This window comes from Embiotoca jacksoni, unplaced genomic scaffold, assembly GCF_022577435.1.
Source record: "Embiotoca jacksoni isolate LCO1_2020_lvr unplaced genomic scaffold, fEmbJac1.0.p SCAF_58, whole genome shotgun sequence".
In the NCBI taxonomy this organism is placed as follows: Eukaryota; Metazoa; Chordata; class Actinopteri; family Embiotocidae; genus Embiotoca; species Embiotoca jacksoni.
In genome coordinates this window covers 1,790,071-1,812,570 of record NW_027185412.1, presented here as the reverse complement: position 1 = coordinate 1,812,570, position 22,500 = coordinate 1,790,071, and the positions used below count along the sequence as shown (strand labels likewise).

The following is a 22,500-nucleotide window of genomic DNA, read 5'->3' as shown; positions in this document are numbered from 1 at the left end:
ACCTTTTTGTGGTCCTTCCAATGTCTCTGTCGCAGCTTCCCCTCCGTGTGTCGGCTTGTCTTTCTCCGCTTCGCGCTCTCCTGCCGGTTAGCTCCGCCCCTCGAACATCCTGATAGGTTCCACAATCAAGAAGTCTGGCTAGCAACACATTGACACCTCAACCAACCAATGAAAAAACAGTAATCACACGATAGGTTCGCGGTCACCAGAGAACAGTAGGACACTTGAACACTTTGAACATTTAATTTTTGAGCTTATTAATATCAGTTAAAAATGTCTGTTTTACATGATTGCAGATAAACAGTGTTCAGGGGAGAGGAGCAGCACCGAACATAGCAACTACAACCCAGGAATTGAGAAAGCATGTTTCACAGCTCCTGTAGTTCTCTACTGTGTCCACCAGAGTGCAGCAGACGCCTGTTAAGTACTGTGTGGAGGATCGTGGTCTCTGATTGGGTGAAGTGGAAAAGTATATTTCCCATGTTCGAGTATTTAGTTCCACTTCAACGTTACTTAGGCGTTGATAAAAAGTATGAGAGCAAGCAGTAGTAATATTTTCCATTATTAAGCTTGTATTTGTGTCTTTCTGGAGCTGTGAAATAAAACAAGCGCCACGAGTGATAAGGACATGACTGAACAGTGCTATAAATGACATGTGTTTCCTTTAAGTTTGTATCAAACTGAATGGACTCAGTCATGATGAAACTCTGTGTTGTGTTTGGTTTGGTCAGGTTTGGGTGGTGGTGGTGGGGGGGGGGTGGTCAGCGGGACAAAGAATATACAAATCATTCAACAGAATACAATCTTTTTAAAGTTCAACAATAAACTTTTAACTCTTTTTTGTAAGTTCTGTCACAAACTAAACCTTCACAACAATTACTTTAGCAGAAAACATGTTTCATGTGTTCATGTGCTGTTTCATGAATGATTAAGTTGAACAATGAAGTTTTACAAATATCAAACATTTATAACTTTTTGTCACCTCGTTAGCACTTCTACAACCAACAGTTTAACCTCTCAGTAATGAACTAATAGAGAAATCTTAACACTGTTAACAATGTAGTAAAGTACCAGATTGATATTATTAATGATGTCTATCATCTTATGATCACAGCAGGTGAGTTACTCAGTGACGTCAGTGAAGAGTTTACAGTGTTGCTCAACAAGCTAGCAGCCAAAGACATGAACAGACAGACAGACAGACAGACAGACACACAGACAGACACACAGACAGACAATGAAAAAACAAGAGAATAACAACGTTGACAGTTTCCATGTTTTCAGGAGATCTTATTATAGGGACTGAATCAATCTAACAATCAGAGCAGGAGGGGAGGGGAGGGGAGGGTTACTACAGTTTCACTGTGTCCATCTTAAATGTGTGCATTCAGAAACCAGTAAATATGTCCTAGTGATAAATACTTCTGTGTTTTTAAGTATGTATTTATGTATCAGGTATGTTTAGGTCAAAATTAATCTGCATAAAGGTCACTAGCCCAATGCTAACACTAATTCTATAGTAACTCTTATTAAGCATTACATAATCACAGGGTTGGAAAGCAGGTTATGCTAAAGTCATGTGCAACCATAGTTAGCTGTAGAAAGGATGATGTCATTGTGTAATGACTGTGAGTGGATGGATTACAATTTATCTTCAAAACTCATCTATATGGGCTGAACTTTGGGGACTTCCCCCATTTCCATATGAAGATGAACTTTAAACATATAATCAGTGGAGCAGTTCTTACATGTTGCTTGTTTCACTCCAACTTTCAACCAGCACTGTTGTCCAGAGCAGGAACGTACCTATGACATATTACAAACATTACAAAATGTCTTGTTTGTGAGCTGAGCTGCCCAATGGAGCAAGTTCAAGCTCAAATAAATACCTCCTTCCTTCCTTCCTTCCTTCCTTCCTTCCAGACAACCACCACAACCAAGCAGCACTACAACAACTTCAGAGAGAACAGACTGCTGCTGCCATTAACACACAATGAGCAACACAAGTGACTTCTAACCAGTCACACACACCTTTGACACAAGTCACCGTATTTTCTCCTGGGATGGAAGACCTGTGGAGGAATTACTTCTGAAGGCTTTTGCTGCTGTGACCAGGTGACAATAGACAGGAGCCACAATAAACTGGAACTTCAGACTGATGTAGACAATCCAGTAGACTGGATGATAAAACTAAACACCAGGATTGATAAAGGGCTTCAAATAACTGTTTAATACTAAAATAAAAACAAACAGAAATTAACAACCAAACAAATAAAGAATGTGGGTCCAAACTGCAGTCAGGGAGGCTGGTTGGAAATGACATGTACAACAAATAATCATCACTGCAAACAAATTCATTGGAGCTAAACCAAACCATTTAACAGCACTACAAAATAAACTAACTTAAACAAACTCACACAAGACATGAATAAAGACTGGAACCATTTTGTTCTCTTCCCTAGCTTGTCCAACCACATGGTCACTACTGGTTACAAAAAAAAAAAGCTGGTGACAGTTCTCAGATCCATAGATGAGGTTGGGATGGATTGATTCGGATACACTGCCCTCCAGGGGTCACAATGTGTAACTGCAGAAAAACAGTTGGACCATGAGAGACATAAGAAAACTCTAAGAGTAATCAGTTTCAGTGATGATAATAATGATGTACGGATGTGAATATGAAGGTATTTGAAGCAGAAAGGACAAAACCAAAAATGGAAACAGTTTATTTTAAAAACAGCACCTCCCTATAGAAATAAAAACACTTATCTTGTCAAATGCCAAAGCATCATTTCATTCCTGACCTGAATTAACACAGTTGAAAACAACAACCTGCTTTATTTAATCCGACAGCAGTAAAATCTACCAGGTTCGTATTAGTCATGACATCACACTGGAATATCACTTTATATCTGGACGGTCTATCTTCAGTCACTGTTTGAGATTCATCCTGTGGTTGGAGGTCCAGAGCAAGTCATGTGACCTCAGAGATAAACTGTAACGTGATAACTGAAGCGGTTTGAGTCTGGTGTCCCATCATCACAGTTCAGTTTCACTTCCATTACAACACTTCCTTCTCTTTTCTTCACTTTCCTACTCTGAGGCTTTCCAAAAAAAAAAAAAAAAGTAAGTTTATGTTCACAAACTCTGATGATACAAACTCCAGTTTATTTACTGTTGAACACAAAACTACACTTTCTAACACATTTCTGTTGGTTTGGAATCAAACACTTCTTCTCATCAAATTCACTTTCACCAATGACAAAACTATCTCAGTGAAAAACTACCCAAGGTTTCCATGGCAACCGATCAAACTCATCATTTGATGATGAAGGCTGTGCAGCACAGCTGAAAGCTCTGGATCAGGTAGGTGGAGGTCAGGTGGTTTCATCAATGATCGTTTTGGGTTTAAAATGTTTTCCTTTTCTCTTCTCTGACCTCTTTGTTTCCTCTCTAGGTCGGTGCTCAGGGATCTCCTCCTCTCCTCCTCTCCTTGTCTCCTCACTCCTAGATCTTGCTCAGACTCTGGCCACTGCTCAGGGATCTCCTCCTCTCTCTTCCCGACAGTTTTCTCAGCAGCGACTCTCTGAAGGTTCGGCACATCAGGAAGTAGATGACGGGATCAAGGCACACGTTGAGTGCCGACAGGAAAAGCGTCCCCTCCTTCACCTGGAACAGCAGGAAGCAGGCGTCCCGGCCAAAACCCGACGCCGGCATCTGGCTCAGAGTGTACGGCACGCGGCAGACGTGGTATGGCACGAAGCAGATGAAGAACACCGCCAGGATGCTGAAGATGCTGCGGTTGGACTTCCGGCACACGTCGCTGTTGTCACAGCGCACGCGGCGGTACGACTGGTAGACGCGGCGGGCAATGGAGGCGTAGCAGAAGGCGAGGACCGGCAGCGTCACCCAGAACAGGGACACGCTGACGAAGGTGGACACCCGGTGCCACTGCACGCCCAGCGGTGTCTTCAGCTGCATGCAGTGCCGGGAGCTCTGCTCGTCGGCCAGACGGCTCGTTAGCACCGCATTCGGCAGGACGCCGAGGAGGAGGAGGCTCCAGGTGAGCAGTGCCAGCACCCGGGCGAAGCCGGGGCTCTGCAGGAGGTGCAGCGAGGAGGTCCCGCCCAGCCTAGACCTGCAGGAGGAGGAGGAGGAGGAGGGGGCGGAGGAGGAGGAGGCATGGTGGACGATCTTGACGTAGCGCTCGAGGCTGATGAAGCCCATGAACAGGATCCCCACGTACATGGAGGAGTAGAAGAGCACGGCAGTGTAACGGCAGATGATCACGTGGAGGCGCCAGCCGCCGAGGCCCAGCTGAGCCGCCACCCTGAAGGGGAAGGTGGACAACATGAGGAGGTCGGCCACCACCATGTTCTTCAGGTAGACAACCAGACCCGAGTCACCGGGCACTCTGAAGAAGATCCATGCAGCCACCCCATTCAAAGCCACGCCCACCACACAGATGACAAAGTAGAGTGGGGGGAGGAGCTGGTGGGTGAAAATGCTGCTGAAATCTGATTGGTTGGTGGGGAGGCGGGTGGAGTTGAAGGGATCCATCCCTGGAAATACAAAAAAACAACAGTGTGAATACCACGTTGATCATAAGACACACTCTGGTGCAGTTTGTTTTCTCCACCAGGGGGAGCTGTTCACATTGCTGTCTTTTACTGTTACTCCAGGCAAGAACAGCTACAGCTACGTTATCAATGGACAAACCTGGACCTCAAACTGATGAAACCCAGAATGTCAGCTTTTTTAAAACGTTGACACAGGTAGAGAGTACTGAAAGCAGTAAGGATGCTAATGTTAGCATGCTGCTGCACCCCCGATGAGTAGCGTAGAAGATGGTGATGGGATCAGCTTTGCTTTCTGCGCTTCAGGTGTCTGACGTGTCGGTGAGATGAGCCTCATGCTGGTGAAAATTTATGTCTGTTACATTTTATTTACAACACTGCTAATAGCACTTGTGTGAATGTGGTATAATAACCATCAATGTCATGCTGCAGACTCACAGCAGGGTTGCAGCATGACATTGATGGTTGAGTCGTAGTGTCAAAAGTGGACCCTTGTGTTTGTGATGGTGAGTTTGTTGAGAGTAAAGACAACATGAAGGAAGTGAATGAAGGTTGTTTCCTCGTCAGTAACAAACAACTAACCAAGAGATTATTCCGCAAACCTTCATCTCTCCTCGACGTCACTCTGCGCTCTGAACAGGAGTTCAGCGATTGTCAGCTCAGTCATGACAAACTCAAAATACTTCTATGTTGCTGCATGGCGGTGCTGTGAGTCTCTGAGCAGCTCAGTAGGGACCGACAGTCGGACTCCTGTTGACTCTGTACGTCGTCTTTAGTGTTGCTTAACGACCCAGGAGTCTGTGATGCTGCTTCCATCTGTTTAATGTTGCTAAACTGAGCAGCAGCTCTGTTTACACTCGACCACGTGCACAAATAAATCTCCTGCTCTTCACACACACTTCCCTCGTCCCTTGATTCATCGCGGCCCAACACAAACCTTCATCCACCCTATGAAAACAGGACATTTACCCACTGAGGACGACACCCGGCTGCCTTTTGTTTCACTTATTTTTAGCAGCAGTTGAAATCCTGCTGATTGTTTCTGCAGGTGATCATCACACAGGTCCAAAAAACAAACAAAAATACACATTCAAACGACATCTGTGTGACCTTTGACCACAAAAACCGTTGGTACTGGAACCATCTCACTTCGTATTTCTCATCAGTATTTTACAGTGAAGGAAACAGCCTCTCAATGTTACGTGTGCTGAAATATTGGATTGCAACATTACCATGTGCAGTTATGGAGAGTGGAAGTTTGGAGTTTTTCATTTCACTAAACTACCGTTAGAGCAGCAACCTAAAAGTTCATCTGACTGGAGACCAAAACTAGAGCTGCACCCGGGGATGAAAGAAGGATTCAGACCCTCAAAGTGGAAAGTTATAGCGCACGGTTAGCTGGTAGCGCTAAACTTTGGCTGGCCGTGTCTTCTTTTAGACAAAGATTCATGCTCACTGAACAGTCCGTGACTACGACAGCATTCATTGACCAACCGGTCGGTTCAGAGGCACCGCAGGTCCAGAAGTTACATCGACTGTGACGAGAAATTAAAGCTTTTTGAACGTGTCAGGACTGACGAGGCTCTGGACTTAACAAGAAGCATGAACGTAAAGTAGCCCAAAAAAATAGGTAAAAAATATCATAGATGTTCTGCTGAGACTCGTTGCAGCCTCATACCTTCAGACCATCGTCTTGTTGCTTTTAATTCAGATGTAAAAGAAACAACCGTTTCACATTTTTTTCAACGATTCTTTATTTATCTATGGATGTTTTACGGATAGTTTATATCTACTCTGAATCTTAAACTCACTGCTGAGGCCTCGGGACTGTTTCTCAAAGATCACTCGTGTGTTTTGGATTTTGTTACAGATGCTGATCTGCAGAAATTAAACAACTTCTACTTTCAGCCTTCAGAAGAAGAGCTGCTGTGGTTCTCTGTTGCTCCACACTTTGAACACTGTAGGAGGTGATAACATCCTCAGATCCTTCGATAAGAAAAGGGTTTCCGTGTTTCTGATGACACACAGCTCTATGTTACAGAGCATGACACGAACGTCCTGCAGCTCCATTTAACTTCAATTTTAGGTTTAGTTGTATTCATTTGAACCCTGAATTGTTGATGTCCAAATTAAAGCAGAAGTGCGTTTCTTTCTTTCTCTCCCCGAGCAGCAGCTGGATCAAAGTGTCACTTTATGAGAAAAAGTTCCAATAATACAAGAATACTGCAACCACTCAGTGTATTGAGAGACACTATTGTCCTCTTTGGAGAAACATTAAGTGGAAGACGTCGCTACAACTTAAATATGTGATGTAAATCTAACTATAATACGTTTGTTGAAATAAATAAACTCCAGAATGGAAATGACAAACGTTCAGAATCATTTCAGTGATAATTAAATTTAAAAAAAACATGTCATGTTTCAGCTCCTCAAAGAAGTATTTCTTTAATATCAATGACAGTTAATTTAATATTTAGGAATGTTTATACAGAAAATATTTTGCAGATAATTAGAGAATTTAAATGATAGCTAGTTCTTAAATATAGTTCATGTAAACCTACAGCAGATCACAAACCGACATCGTTACAGGATCACATCTCACATCTTACTTATGGTTTTTATTTTGCTCTCATGAATTTGTTTTCTCATTTTTCCACATTTTGTGTCCCAAAGAAAAACATACATAAATCCTATATATAAATGTTACTGCATTAATAAACATTTCCTCCTTTATTGATTTGACTTTAAGTCCTGTTAATTCCAGTGAAATCTCTAATTATCTGGTTTCTATGTGATTATCAGTAATCAGGTTATCAGTACTTATAAATACAATATGTTGATTTTATTTTTGATTCTCAGAACTTTTCTTTTTCTTTTTAAATGACTTTTACTTTGTACAACTTTGATCATTTTGACCTATAAAACTGTGTAACTTTAAAATGATTTTTCTCTTCAAGTTTTCACCTTCACTCTCTTCTCTTCTTTAAATATGACTTCAGTTTGTTGTGGTTTTTGTCCTCCATGACATTATTGCTTCTCTATCATTTGTTTTCTCTGCTGATTTTATTCAGATTTTAATTCTTTTTCACTTCAGTCGTTGTTCTTCCCGTCCTCAGTCCTCTTTGTTCGCTATCATTTATTTGTATTGTTGTCTCTGATGTTCTGGATCTGAATGTCCTCATTCACTAAAATAACAGAATAATTACTTTACTCACCACACAAGCAGCCAGCTGTTCAGTCAGCTCCCATACAGATGTTGTCTCAGCTGTGATGTCTCTGCGTGTGCAGATGAAGTGGACTGAGAGTTTTGATAGTCGGTGCTCGAGTTCCTCTTCCTCTCTCGTCTGTCTGAGCCTCCCCGTTTCAACTCCATCACGTCTCCGTGGGGACAAACATGTTGGTTCGCATCCGTGTGACGTCGCTGTAACCCTAACCTAACCTAATAAAACAGTCAGTCTGACTCTCATCATTTCTTATTACTATGTTCATTGAAGCTGCAGTTCTTCTACATGTGTGTTAACATGTGCACACGCTTAGACTGACAGCTGTCAGCTTCATGAACTCTGAATCATCATTTAAATACTGAGGACATGACAAATGTTTATGATCAGATATCAGAATGTCTCCTGCTCGTCCACCTGTCTGTCTCTCATGCTCGTCCACCTGTCTGTCTCTCAGCAGCAAACAGTACGTCTTTCAGACTGATCTTCTCACTTCATCCTTTTTTTATCTCCACGTTTCCACTTTTAGCCTCACATGCCTCCTCTCCTTCCTCCTCATCCTCCTCCTCTCCCTCCTCCTCTGCATCCTCCTCTTGCCCCTTATTGCCCTCCTCCTCCTCCTCCTCTTCCTCCTCATCCCCCTCCTCCTTCCTCCTCTCTCTCTCTCTTCCTCCTCCTTTTTGTTTCACTGGTGGAAACATGCTTTAAAACCCACCAACCAGATGTTTTTGTTTTTCGACAACACTGATTTGTGTACTTCATCATTTCTTCACTGAATCACTTTCCATCGTTCTTCACTTCAATCAATACACCAACTTTAAAACTTATGCTGCAACATTTGTAGTTTTTTTTTTTAAACGTTAAAATAGAAATGTGCATTAACAGGAAGGTGTCTGGAAGATATATCATGAGGTACTGAAACCAATAAAGCTGATTATGTTTTCTGAAAGTTAGAAAATGATGCGGTTGCGTTAATAATTTAAAAAAATTTCCCCTCGGGGATTAATAAAGTAACTACCTAACCTAACCTATAAACACGTTGGACAAAGTATTAAACCCTGGGTTAAAGGTTAAAGGTTAAGCGAAGCACAGCGTGGCTGCGTAGGTTGGATGTTTGGTGGTCAGCCCACGAGGCTTTGCTGCAGAGAATGGGAGGAAGAGGAGTCCCGTGGTGAGGAGGAAGATGTCAGACACGAGAGCAGGAAGTGAGAAACAACACTAACATCTGCACAGATGCAGAGTCAAAATTATTCGATAAATATGTTTAACGAAAGTATTGGAGGGGGGGGGGGGGTCGAAAAATCTCCTACAGCAGAATCCTGATCCAGTCGGAACCTCCGGTCCGGGTTGTGCCTCTACCCGTGATCCGATGATCCTTCCCGGGTTTTCCCGCTGACCCTCCGCCTCTCCGGACGAGACAGGAAGTTGGATTAAAAACAAGAACGGAAACTGAGTTTATCCACAAGAAATGGATTAAATTTTATTTTCTGGCGCCTGCCGGAGTCACAAGCCTTCAGAGGATGTCTAACACGGCGAGGAGCGGAGACATCATCCACCTGAACGTCGGCGGGAAGAGGTGAGGCACAGGGGGGGGCGGCTAACCCGGCTAGCCACCGGGAACAATGCTAATATAGAAGAGCCCATTGTCGGACAGATCCATGTCCTCATCAGGTTGCCGGTGTTTTTAAATGAGTGTAAATCTCAGAGTAACGTTTCAACGAAACGTTAAACACTTTCTCTATGAAATAAACATTTCACTGCTCACACAGTCGATTTTATCACATTTTCACAAGAGTAAAAAGGTGGTTTCGGCGCTTCATTGTGCAGTCCTCCGTCCCGTCATTTAATGTCATTGTTGTCTCATGTCAAATAACTTAGTCCTGTAAACCAACTAACTTAGTCCTGTAAACAAATTAACGAGCATTTTGTCAGCTAACAGTCGAGCTACAAACAGAACTAATGTAATGCACACAGGGAGAAAGGTGAACCTATGATGTGGCTTCATGTCCGATGATGGAAGCAGTGAATCGTTGATCTGTTTAATATGGACAAAGAACAACACTGATCAGAATGAGTGTTTTACACGACGAGGCCGTGTGAACACTTATTCACTACGTTGATAATAAACTGTCGGTGTGGAGGAGGGAGCACGCACCAAACTCCATTCTTTTTTCTGCTGTTTTTGTTGGTCTAAAATCAGACTGATAACAAGACTTCCAGAAGACGAGTAAACAAAGTCATGTTTGTTTATTTGTTTACAGGTTCAGTACCTCCCGACAGACGCTCACGTGGGTTCCTGACTCCTTTTTCTCCAGGTTGGTCAGAAAAACTCAGACAGACATGTGTACCTCATGCACCCAACTTCTAGTCATTTCCAATGCCAGACTTCATTAAAAATTCGACTGATTTTAGGTTGTTTTATCTAGTGAACGTAAATATGGATCTTTTATGAATAAGAATGGTAAAAGAAGCAGAAAATAATCTGAAATTGAACACTGCAAACACTGATTTCTATCAGTGTGAATATAAGAGGAAACTGAGATTATGAACCTGATCTGAACCAAAAGCTCTTGGCGTTATTCAGTCTGCGTTGCTCTCAGCAGTTTATTTGGTATGTTTGCACTAAAGTCCTGAGACCTATTTGGGACGTGTTTCTCCATGAAATGGCCTGCAGCTCCATTAACACCTCTGTCCTGCTGTGTGTTTGTAATGCTTGATAACTGAGACGGTATTCAGCATTAAATCAAGGCATGTAAAGTCAGCTGCTGCAGAAAGAGGTCAAAGGTCACTCAGCTGTCACGACTGGTGTCCGGCTCTGTGTCACTTTACAGCTCTGCAGTTAACCTGCAGGCATCAGAAACATGGCTGCTCTGTGTGTGTGTGTGTGTGTGTAACAGAATGTTTGTGTTGTGTTTGTGTCTACAGCCTGTTGAGCGGTCGCATCTCGACTCTGAAGGATGAAACTGGAGCTGTAAGTACGGACACAAATTTCAAGTGTTTACATTGTTGTGACACCTGCTGCTTGTATTCACTGCGTGTGTGTGTGTGTGTGTGTGTGTGTGTGTGTGTGTGTGTGTGTGTGTGTGTGTGTGTGTGTGTGTGTGTGGTGGACTCTCTCCTCTCCGTAGATCTTCATCGACAGGGACCCTTCCCTGTTCACTCCCATCCTCAACTTCCTGCGGACCAAAGAGCTGCACCCCCGCTGCATCAACGTGAGCATGCTGATGCACGAAGCGGAGTTCTATGGCATCACTCCTCTGGGTGAGACAGTAGAAACGTCATCACTCCTCTGGGTGAGACAGTAGAAACGTCATCACTCCTCTGGGTGAGACAGTAGAAACGTCATCACTCCTCTGGGTGAGACAGTAGAAACGTCATCACTCCTCTGGGTGAGACAGTAGAAACGTCATCACTCCTCTGGGTGAGACAGTAGAAACGTCATCACTCCTCTGGGTGAGACAGTAGAAACGTCATCGCTCCTCTGGGTGAGACAGTAGAAACGTCATGACTCCTCTGGGTGAGACAGTAGAAACGTCATGACTCCTCTGGGTGAGACAGTAGAAACGTCATCACTCCTCTGGGTGAGACAGTAGAAACGTCATGACTCCTCTGGGTGAGACAGTAGAAACGTCATGACTCCTCTGGGTGAGACAGTAGAAACGTCATCGCTCCTCTGGGTGAGACAGTAGAAACGTCATGACTCCTCTGGGTGAGACAGTAGAAACGTCATGACTCCTCTGGGTGAGACAGTAGAAACGTCATGACTCCTCTGGGTGAGACAGTAGAAACGTCATCACTCCTCTGGGTGAGACAGTAGAAACGTCATGACTCCTCTGGGTGAGACAGTAGAAACGTCATGACTCCTCTGGGTGAGACAGTAGAAACGTCATGACTCCTCTGGGTGAGACAGTAGAAACGTCATGACTCCTCTGGGTGAGACAGTAGAAACGTCATGACTCCTCTGGGTGAGACAGTAGAAACGTCATCACTCCTCTGGGTGAGACAGTAGAAACGTCATCGCTCCTCTGGGTGAGACAGTAGAAACGTCATCGCTCCTCTGGGTGAGACAGTAGAAACGTCATCGCTCCTCTGGGTGAGACAGTAGAAACGTCATCGCTCCTCTGGGTGAGACAGTAGAAACGTCATCGCTCCTCTGGGTGAGACAGTAGAAACATGTGAACATGATGACCTCATCACCTTCTTGGTTTTATTCAGCAGCTCCTTTAATAAGAAACATTTCCTGCTGTGGACACAAACGTCTTGTGTTAATTTAGACATTTTGTTTTTCATGCAGAGGTAAAAGTTTGGTTCTTCTTCATCTTCTTATTCTTCATCTCTTCTTCATCTTCTTAATCTCCTCTTCCTCCTTCTTCTTAATCTCCTTCTTCTTCTTAATCTCCTCCTTCTTAATCTCTTCCACCTTCTTCTTCATCTTCCTTCTTCTTAATCTCCTCTTCCTCCTTCTTCTTCTTCTTCTTCTTCTTCTTCTTCTTAATCTCCTCCTTCTCAACCTCCTCCACCTTCTTCTTCATCTTCCCCTCCTTCTTCTTCCTGTTATTTCTATTGTTATTTATAATAAAAAAGACTTTTAGGAGATCTGATTGAAAAGAAAAATGAAGTTCCAGTTTAAAGAATGAAATTAAAGAAGTCCAACCCATGAGCTGTTTGATGTTCCCTCCATCCCAGAATAATCAGAAGCAGTGAAACACATGAGGATCAATGGTGCTGTGATTCAGTAAGTCATGCAGACATGAATGAGCTCATTAAATGTTTGTTTGTTATGAGTCAGATCAAAGACCAAACTAACCAATCAGATGCTGTTCTCCGTTCTCCAACATGTCCGCCTTCTTCAACCAGAACCTCTGAGTTCAACCTGAGAGTCCAACACGTGAGGACGTGTCCTTATTTACACGCTAAAAGCATTCTGATGTTTAATTCTGCTTTGTTTGTTTAGTGCGTAAACTGCAGCTGTGTGATGAGCTTGACCGGTCGTCCTGTGGAAACGTGCTGTTCAACGGCTACCTGCCTCCACCAGGTACACCACCCATCAGCACCCCTGAACACAACACCACCTGTCAGCACCCCTGAACACAACACACATATCATCATTGTTATTATTATCATTTTGTCTCCATGTCTGTCCTCAGTGTACCCGGCGAAGAGGCGGAACCGTCACAGTGTGGCGGGGTCACAGTTCATGGCGGGCCGAGTCGGGCCGATGGAACGAGCGCCGGTTAGACGCAGCAACACAATGCCGCCCAACCTGGGGAATTCTGGGATACTGGGTCGAGTCGGCGCCGAGGAGAGGTCGTCTGGAGGTCAACAACCGACACGCCAACAGTTTAACGTGTTCGTTTTAATTCAAGGGACGTGACCAACACAGAGTTTTTAATGTGTGTGTGTGTGTGCAGCTCAGTCATCAGATTCTGGTCTGGTTCGGATCATCTGTGGACATCATAACTGGATCGCCGTGGCGTACACTCAGTTCGTGGTGTGCTACAGGTGAAGAAGATGTCCGTCCTACCACTGAGACATTTGAGTGAACTGATCCTTTAACCATCCTCTTGGCTCCGCCTCCTTCAGGGTGAAGGAGTCCACGGGCTGGCAGCAGGTCTTCACTTCCCCTCGCCTCGACTGGATGATCGACAGAGTTGCGCTCAACGCCAAAGTGATGGGCGGCTCGCTGGGGGACAACGACAAGATGGTGGCGGTTGCCTCGGTGACGGAGATCATCCTGTGGGCTATCTGCCCCGATGGCAACGGGAACGAAATCGGTACGACGACTTCCTGATGAGGCCGATAAAAATGGTGGTCAGCTGAAGATGCTCATCAGATGAAACAGGAGGTTTCTGTTCATTTAATTTGTACTGCTGACCCCTGACCTCGAGTCCGGACCTCTGTTTGATCTTGTTTACCTCATTTTCACACAGCAGGTCGGATGCAGAGGAAACTTTGAACTCGTTAGATAAACTTCCCAATCGTGGAGAGTTCAGCGGAAAAAACTAAAAACCAGATATGACGCTGCAGTTTTATTCAGTCTGAGACATCGGTCACATTGTGGGTTACATGTTGATTCAGAAGTCATTAATCTGTTAATATCATTAAATCAATAACCCGTTAACATCATTCAATTAGGATTATTTATTTAGAATTCAGGGCGTTCTGATGAAGCTTTCCCACCCTTATTTTGAAAAAGAATAGAATGTGTCTGGAAGATGCAGACAGTCTGACGTGTCAACAACATAAACTGTCCTGAGCTTGTTGTTTATATAATTGTTGTATTTTACATAACATGTCGGTCCACCAGACCGTTGACCTGTGACCTTCTGTTGTCTCTCTCCCGCAGGCGTCTTCAGCCTGAATGTTCCGGCCGAGGCTCTCTTCTTCGTTGGTAACCAGCTGATCGCCACCAGCCACACGGGGAAGGTGGGAGTGTGGAACGCCGTCACCAAACACTGGCAGGTGGGTGGAGACCAGCTCATGTAGAAATATGACGAGTAGATCAGCCAGTCCGTGTGAGTGAGCATCTCCTCATATCTCATATCATTAAATCCTCACGTTACATGTGAAAGATTTCCTGTGGTGGTGCAGGAACCATGTTTTCAACAGCAAGTCTGAATAAAGTCCCAGAACACTAATATGTAAACTGAAACATGGCTGATGTTGCTGTTTGTTTAGGGAGTGATCTTCTACGCATGTAGTCAATATAAATAATATAATATAATGTTTCTATAACACGTCACATATTCATGAATTTTGGTCAGAAAAGAGACGCTGTGGCTGAACCAGCAGACTGACACACTTCACAGGGTTTTACTGACCGCCGGTTAGAGGTTAGGGTTAGCTAGAGTTAGAGGTTAGGGTTAGCTAGGGTTAGCAGTTAGGGTTAGTGGTTAGGGGTAGCGGTTAGGGTTAGCTAGACTTAGGGGTTAGGGTTAGGGGTAGAGGTTAGGGTTAGAGGTTAGGGTTAGCTAGGTTTAGGGGTTAGGATTAGCTGTTAGAGGTTAGGGTTAGGGTTAGCTGGTCACTGGGTTAGGGTTAGAGGTTAGGGTTAGAGGTTAGGGTTAGGGTTGGGTTAGGGTTAGGGTTAGGGTTAGCTGGTCACTGGACAGACCAGCCAGTCACATGACTTGCAGACTCTCCACTAAACCCAAGTTTTTCTCCCTCAAGTGCAACTCAGGGAAATGATTAAGATCACAACCTCCCCAAATCGTTTTGTTACAAACAAGACAAGTGATTATGAAATTTCAGTCAGTTCCTCCTGGAAATCTTGTGATTACAATAATTCACTCAGATTTAAAAAATCTTTCTCGATCTTGAAATTTTGCAAAATTCATCCAATTTTTCTGCAGAAACATCATGAATAGAATCTCTGATGAAAGTTTTACAGCATAAAGTCTTATGTCAGAATAAACTGACCAAAACTAAGTGTTAATTTCTAATCATTAGGGTCTGCCCCCTCTCCTCTCAACATCAAAACAAACTGCTGATAGCTAAGCACTACAACAGGAAGGGCCGGGGTTTATGGGAAATGTGGTCTTATGATGGAATGAGGAACATTTCTCCACTTCCAGCTGGAAGAGACTGAACTAGTGTTGAATGAATGTGATTTAAAAAGCATGTAAAGTTCCTATTTTGAAGGCAGATGTATTCTTTGTGACAGACGGTCTATTCTGAATTGATTTGTCACTTTTAGTCTATCACGTTGAGCCCCAAAACAGAAAGAAAAACAGATTACATGTCAAATATGTCAGCAGGATTATTATCACAGGAAGTCACCACATGTTACTCTTTATCAGGGAGGTGGTAAAAAAAAGTCTCAATTTATTTAGTTGTGGACACACACACGCACATCTAGAGTCAGGTGTGTGATGTTCTGTGTGTCCTCTGCAGAACCAGGATGTGGTTCCCATCAGCAGCTACGACACGGCCGGCTCCTTCCTCATCCTGGGCTGCAACAACGGATCCATCTATTACATCGGTAAGAAACTCTGCAGCTCAGAGCACTGGGGCATTATGGGAGAGGATGAATGATTCATGCATTAATAAGGCATCCTGAAAAAAATGACAAATCTTCACATCAGTCCAAAAAAACTGCTGCAAATTGAGAGAAACGGTAAAATGTGCTGAAAACCTTTATGTGGTCCTGGAAGATGGTTTCCACATGGTGGTGTTTTCCTTTCTCTGAGAGTCAATGGTCGGCAGTAAGTAATGGACAGGTGAAAGCTTTCAACCCCTGAATCACCAATTAAAAAGCAATTTAAATATAATGATTTCTGAAATGCAGCCACTGTCAAAAACTAAAACTAATATTCAGTTCACAGTAATTAGAGAAGATTAAAATCATAAAATTTGAGCTGCTCCAGGCTATGTTTGAGTAGTGTCAGTTATTCCTTCCTCATTCTGAGAAAGGTGGATGTGTGTAGAGGAATATAGAAAGATGTGTTTGGAGCCTCACTCCGTCACACTGCTTCACTGATGTCTGTGAAAAAAGACATGAAAATATGTTTGAATCCCTGCTGTCATCATGTGTTGTCAGACGTTCAGAAGTTTCCTCTGAGGATGAAGGATAACGACCTGCTGGTGACGGAGCTGTACAGAGACCCGACCGAAGACGCAATCACCGCCCTCAGTGTCTACCTCACTCCTAAAACCAGTAAGGGTCCAAACGCTGCTGCTTCATTAAGAAGTTCAGAAAAGGTTCAGCACGTTACAAACATACGAGTGGATTCACTGTGACTGGTTCCGTGTGGTCAGGTGACAGCGGGAACTGGATCGAGATCGCGTATGGGACCAGCTCTGGGACCGTTCGAGTCATCGTTCAGCATCCGGAGACGGTCGGCTCGGGGCCTCAGCTCTTCCAGACCTTCAGTGTCCACCGCAGCCCCGTCACCAAGATCATGCTGTCAGAGAAACACCTCATCTCAGGTACGAATCCGAGGCTTTTCTCCGATTTTCCACCAGAGCAGCGTCGCCCGTTTATTGGTCAACATCAGAGCAGTTTGTTCTGCTTCTCCATCCTGTCTGATGTTCATGTTTGTTTCTGGACAGTTTGTGCTGATAACAACCATGTGCGGACGTGGACTGTGACTCGCTTTAGAGGGATGATCTCCACCCAGCCGGGGTCAACACCGCTCACCTCCTTCAAGATCCTCAGCCTGGACGACGTCGACGGACACGGAGGCTGCAGCGCCGGGACAGAGATAGGTAACGACCACGAGGCTGACAACTCCAGGATTTATCCTGAACTCTCCCAACTTGGGAAGTTCCAATTTTCTTCCTACAGTTTTTATTAATTGTTTGGAATTAAAAAGCTAAATTTGAATAATTTGATTATTCTGCTTTTCTGAGAAATAGAGATATGTTCTAATGATTTTGTCATCAAAATATCTTTTAAAAGTGAATCCTATTTCTCTAAAACTGATGCACTGAGGTTGACTCCCTGCAGTGTAAATTACCTTAAAGTGTAGTACCACTGAGGACCACTGGGGGCTGTCTCCATACACTCCATTACTACCACTGAGGACCACTAGGGGCTGTCTCCATATACTCCATCTGTAGTACCACTGAGGACCACTGGGGGCTGTCTCCATAGACTCCATTACTACCACTGAGGACCACTAGGGGCTGTCTCCATAGACTCCATTACTACCACTGAGGACCACTAGGGGCTGTCTCCATAGACTCCATGTGTAGTACCACTGAGGACCACTAGGGGCTGTCTCCATAGACTCCCATTAAAAAGTCAGTAAGTGTTTCCATCATGGTGCCATTAAAAAAAACTCCCTCTGATCAGTGTTTCCTTCTGGAAATAATTCATCATTCATTGCACATTAGGACTCTATCACACATCTTTGGGGCAGGACTTTTGGATTGACAGGCTTCGGTGCAGTCAGGTTGCCAATATTGGTGGGCAAGTTCTTCACAAACCAGTGGGTGATGTTGTGGTTCGTTGTTGAATACAAAGCACCGGACATTTGTACTTGATGATATATCCTGAAATATTTTGCTCCTCATTCAGTGTAATCCCGCTGCTGTCCAGCAGAGGTCACACTGGGGCGGTGTGGTTAAAATGAGCGAGATGTAGTCTTTTTTGGTTGCTCGGAGGATTAACGTGATTCTGTTGGGTTTCAGGTCCGTACGGCGAGAGAGACGACCAGCAGGTGTTCATCCAGAGAGTCGTCCCAGACACCGATAAACTCTACGTCAGACTGTCGTCCAACGGGAAGAGGTGGGACACTCCGTTAGAGTTGGATTTTCTAATGAGCTTTTGAGGTGTTTTACTCTGGTTACTCAGGTCCTGACCAGTGTCTGTAGACCAGACTACATGAAGGAGATCATGAGGACTTCATTGATACTTCTCGTCAGTTTGAAGAGTTATTAAGACTAAACAGATCTCTGGCGTCCCTTCAGGGTGTGTGAGGTGCGTTCAGTGGACGGGACCTCCATCACTGCCTTCATGGTCCACGAGTGCGAGGGCTCGAGTCGCATCGGCTCGCGGCCCCGTCGCTACCTGTTCAGCGGCCACGGCAACGGCAGTATCCAGATGTGGGACCTGACCACCGCCATGGAGATCGCCGGCAAGGTCGACATCAGAGGTCAGAGTCCTGATGTGGACACGCAGGAACATGTTTAGAGCTCTATGATTGGTCAGTGTATGATTGATGTGGGCTGTCATTGGTTGTTTCATAGCGCTGGGTGGACCGACGGAGGAAGAGCTGCTGGAGCTGCTGGATCAGTGTGATCTGGCTCTGACCAGAACACCTGACAGCACCCCGAGAGCGTCCACCTGCAGGTAAACACGACTCTACGTGACATCCTGGAGACGTCCCGCACTCACCGCTGTGTTGTTGTTGACCCGTGTTACTTCCTGTCCCGGCAGCCTTCACTCTCAGCTCAGCGATGGTGTCAGGACGGAGCGCCTCCACTCTGCAGGAGGAGGACGAGCGGCCGGAGCTTCGGGCTCTTCTGCTTCACTGTGCGGCAGCCTTCCCCGGCAGGCTCCGCCCCCCGTGCCACTCACCAAACCTGTCCGTGACGCCGGCCCCTCAGCCAGACGTGGAGCCGCGCCGCAGACCCTTGCCATCCTCAGCCCCGCCCACAGCTCCTCTCCCGGCTCCGGCAAGATCGCTAGCCCCCGCCCCCCCAGGCACCTGGACCGGGAGGGGGGCTCTGTTCGCAGGGGGAGCTTCGTGGAGCGCTGCCAGGAGCTCGCCAAGGGGTCGGAGGCAGTGGTAAGCTCGGGGTTCGGGGTGCCGGCGGGGTCGGAGGGGGTGAGGCGGAGCCTAGCGGTGTGCAGCGAGTTAGAGGCCCGATTCAACCTCAGGACGCCCGCCTCCTTCTCTGTGTCTCCTGGTGCTCGCCATTCAGCCGGGACGCCATCACTGTCCTCCTCCTCACTGCTTCCCTCCACTCCATCGCAGCGCAGGACCACGCCCACCTCTCCAACAAGCCCCGCCCCCACATCAGTGAGCCCCACCCGCTCACAGACCCCCGTCTCTCCTCGCCCTGGCGCTGCAGCGTCGCCTGTCAACGTCCCAGAGTCCCCAGAGAGCCCCGTGAGTCCAGACAGCCCAGCCACCACCGCCGGCCCGCCCACCAGCCCGAAACCACACATGAACGAGACCAGCTTCTGATTGGCTGCCTGAGACCGGACTCAGCACACGCTCAGATGTCATCGGGTGTAAAAACAGACAGCCGATCCTGAGAAGAGAGACGTGTCTTATTTCTGTCACATGTCGAGGCAGCTAGGGGAGCGTAGGCAGCCGAAGAGTCCTGTTGCCATGGTTACCGCAGACTGTTCACGACTAACGAAGGTCAGGTGTGAAAATGAAACACCAGCAAAACGAAACTCAGTTAAACTAACCCTGTTTCTACGTGAAGTTTACTGACGTCAGCAGATTTATCTTCACGTTTGAAACCATTTTTTTCATTTCTGTTTCCTTTCTGACCGATTCCTCGAATATACTGTTTACAGCCACTCCTCGTTTCCCTGAATCTCTTGCTGCTAATGTTAGCCAAAGCTTGTTTCGTACAGATGTAGCATCGCGCATTTGCTTAGCACATAAAATCCTCCGGCTGGAAATGAGAAACTCATTGATGGTAACTCTGTTATCGTCGTAAAGTGTTGCGAGGACGCAGCAGGACGCTGATATCAGAGACGAGATGATGAAGAGGCGGACGTTGACCCGAGGAGCTCCAAGAATCGGTCAGGTTCCTTTGTGTTCTCATTTCTAACCAGCAGCATCTCTTCCTGCATCAGTGGCTGTTTTTTTTTTTAAACTACAACTTTGTACTCAAGCTTTATTTTTTTAATTTGTCCGTTTGAAATCTTGCAGCCGAACTTGAACGTGCCAATCAGGCTTCTGCTCTGATTCTGTTTTGTTTTGAGTGTCTTCCATCCGACTTTGTTCGAATAGAAAACGATCAATGACCAAGCCTCGGGTTAGGGTTACCCTTCAGGAGGTCTAAAAAAGACTGGAATATTTATTTCTGCCAAAGCCACCAGAGTCCATGAATAAAAACAGTGATTTAACATGTAGAACACTGGAGCTGAAGTCTTGTGGCTTGAACAGAGCGATATAGGACTGTGGGTATGTAGCCTAACATCCATAATACAGACATATTAATATCCATCGGAGATATTTATCAGTGATCCTTTAGGTTTGTAGGTTTCCCAAGTGGAAAGAATAAAGTATGCAAACGCCAACAACTCCACTACTTCATTATATTCAATAAAACAGTTTTTTATTCATTATTCCTGCTTCTGTGTCTGTTCTATATAATATATATGATAATACACTAAAATGTGATATTTTATGACATTTTGGACAACATACTATAGTATGAGATTTCTGACTTTTTGGAGGACACAGTATACTATATATATATGTATATATATATACATCAACTTCTGGGCAGGAAGAGTTTTCATCACTAGCATGTGACAAAGTTCTTTCCATGAAGCTTCAAAGGAAATTTTTGGGAAAACAGGAACCCTTCAAACGAGGTGTAGCGACTGTCGGGAAAACAGCGTCTTCTTCCTTTGATGTGATGAAGCAGCACCGCCACTTCCTCCTGTAACTTCACATTTTGTAACTTGGACTCTTTGGGTTTTGTTTAATCGGTTCCTAGCCCAATGAATTATTTAGTTCAATTCAATTAAATTTTATTTCTATAGCGCAAAATCACAACACAGGTTATTTCATGGCACTTAACGCATTAAAGTCCTTATAGCTGAACTTTACAATATTACACAGAGAAACCAACAATTCAACAATTCATCAATTCAACAATTCAACAATTCCCACATAAGCTAGGAGGGAAAAACTCCTCTTTAAGGGAGAAAAACCTCCAACAGAGGGAAGAAAAACTCTCTTTAACAGGAATAAACCTCCAACAGAACCAGGATCAAAGGTGGGAGGAGCATCTGTTAACAGGCTGAAAGAAGAGCAGAGAGAGAAAAGGACAGCATAGAGATACAAGACATGAAGTTAATGAGATGTGATGGTGAGATATGAGTTATATGAAAGAGTGAGAGGAAAGAATCCCAGTGCATCATGGGAGGTCCCCCAGCAGCCTCGGTCTATAACAGCAGAACTGCAGGATGGTTCAGCTTCACCTGAGCAGCTCCAACTATAAACTTTATCAAAAAGGAACGTTTTGAGTGGAACCTTAAAGCTCGAGAGGGTTTCTGCTCCTGAACACAAACTGGGAGCCTGAAAACTGAAACACTGATTTACATCCTGCTGGTGGAAACTCTGGGAACCACAAGTAGGCTGAGAGAGAAGATCTCTGTCAGGATAATATGGTTCTATGAGATCTCTGAGATAAGATGAAACCTGGTCATGAAGAACTTTGTAAGTCAGCTAGAGAATTTTAAATTCTATTCTATATTAACAGGAAGTCGATGAAAAGAAGCTAAAACAGGAGAAATATGATCTCTAAATCCCGTCAGGACTCTTGCTGCAGCATTTTGGATCAACTGCAGGTTTTTAATGAGTAATTTGGACGTCCTAACAACAAGGAATCACAATAATCCCAGAGGCCAGCACCACTGAATTTAGAATTTAGTAAAAAAAAAAAAAAAATTTAAATAATTTACGTAAAATTTACTTGTTTTGTTTAAAAGCCAAATAAATTCAGTTTACAAAGATGTAAAATAATTTGAAATCTGAAAACTGATTTATTTTGACTTTCTTGCACAAAAGCTTTATTTCTACATTCAGAACAGTTGCAGATTAATTTGTTTTTGGTCAATTTATTGTTTCATATTGAAGCCCAATATGTTCAATAATAAATAGTCATATGACCTAATTATGTAAAATAACTTTTTTGGTTAGTTTATTATTCAATTTTACACTAACTAAATTGGTTATAACTTTCTTAATTATTCTATGAATAATTATGAAATAATAATTTCAGTCCATTTTTTCAGACAACTAATCAGTTAAAGTAATGTAAAATAAAAAGTTGCTACTTTTCTTTTTTATTTGATTGTTTTGTGACATTTAACAGATGAAAAAAACAAGTACTGTAATCAATATTTAAATAATCATTTGCAGAAGCTCTAAAAACATTTTGAGGATTTTCATTATTTTTCTTTGTAAATAAAAAAAACACTACCAAAAAATTATGAGGTTGATTGATATCATTAATTTGTACTTTATCGTCTTCCAGAACTCATTTTTAATTGAACTATT

The 22,500-nt window shown here is 44.1% G+C and overlaps 2 protein-coding genes across 2 annotated transcripts; one reads left to right on the top strand and one right to left on the bottom strand.

Annotated features, from left to right (window-relative positions):
- Positions 1-2,270: 2,270 nt before the first annotated feature.
- On the bottom strand, positions 2,271-8,081 carry LOC138212695 (P2Y purinoceptor 14). The gene is made up of 2 exons (XM_069173190.1): positions 7,793-8,081; positions 2,271-4,562 (listed from the first exon to the last, which is right to left on the bottom strand). Exon 2 carries the CDS (start codon positions 4,558-4,560, stop codon positions 3,508-3,510), a length of 1,053 nt encoding a protein of 350 aa, XP_069029291.1. The 5' UTR covers positions 4,561-4,562; positions 7,793-8,081; the 3' UTR covers positions 2,271-3,507.
- Positions 8,082-9,163: 1,082 nt separating this feature from the next.
- Positions 9,164-20,555, top strand: shkbp1 (SH3KBP1 binding protein 1). Its single transcript, XM_069173140.1, has 17 exons — positions 9,164-9,374; positions 10,060-10,113; positions 10,724-10,769; positions 10,927-11,059; positions 12,753-12,833; positions 12,946-13,116; positions 13,210-13,300; positions 13,382-13,572; positions 14,145-14,260; positions 15,692-15,779; positions 16,338-16,454; positions 16,556-16,726; positions 16,850-17,005; positions 17,933-18,029; positions 18,212-18,396; positions 18,491-18,593; positions 18,681-20,555. Exons 1-17 carry the CDS (start codon positions 9,319-9,321, stop codon positions 19,432-19,434), a joined length of 2,610 nt encoding a protein of 869 aa, XP_069029241.1. The 5' UTR covers positions 9,164-9,318; the 3' UTR covers positions 19,435-20,555.
- Positions 20,556-22,500: the final 1,945 nt, after the last annotated feature.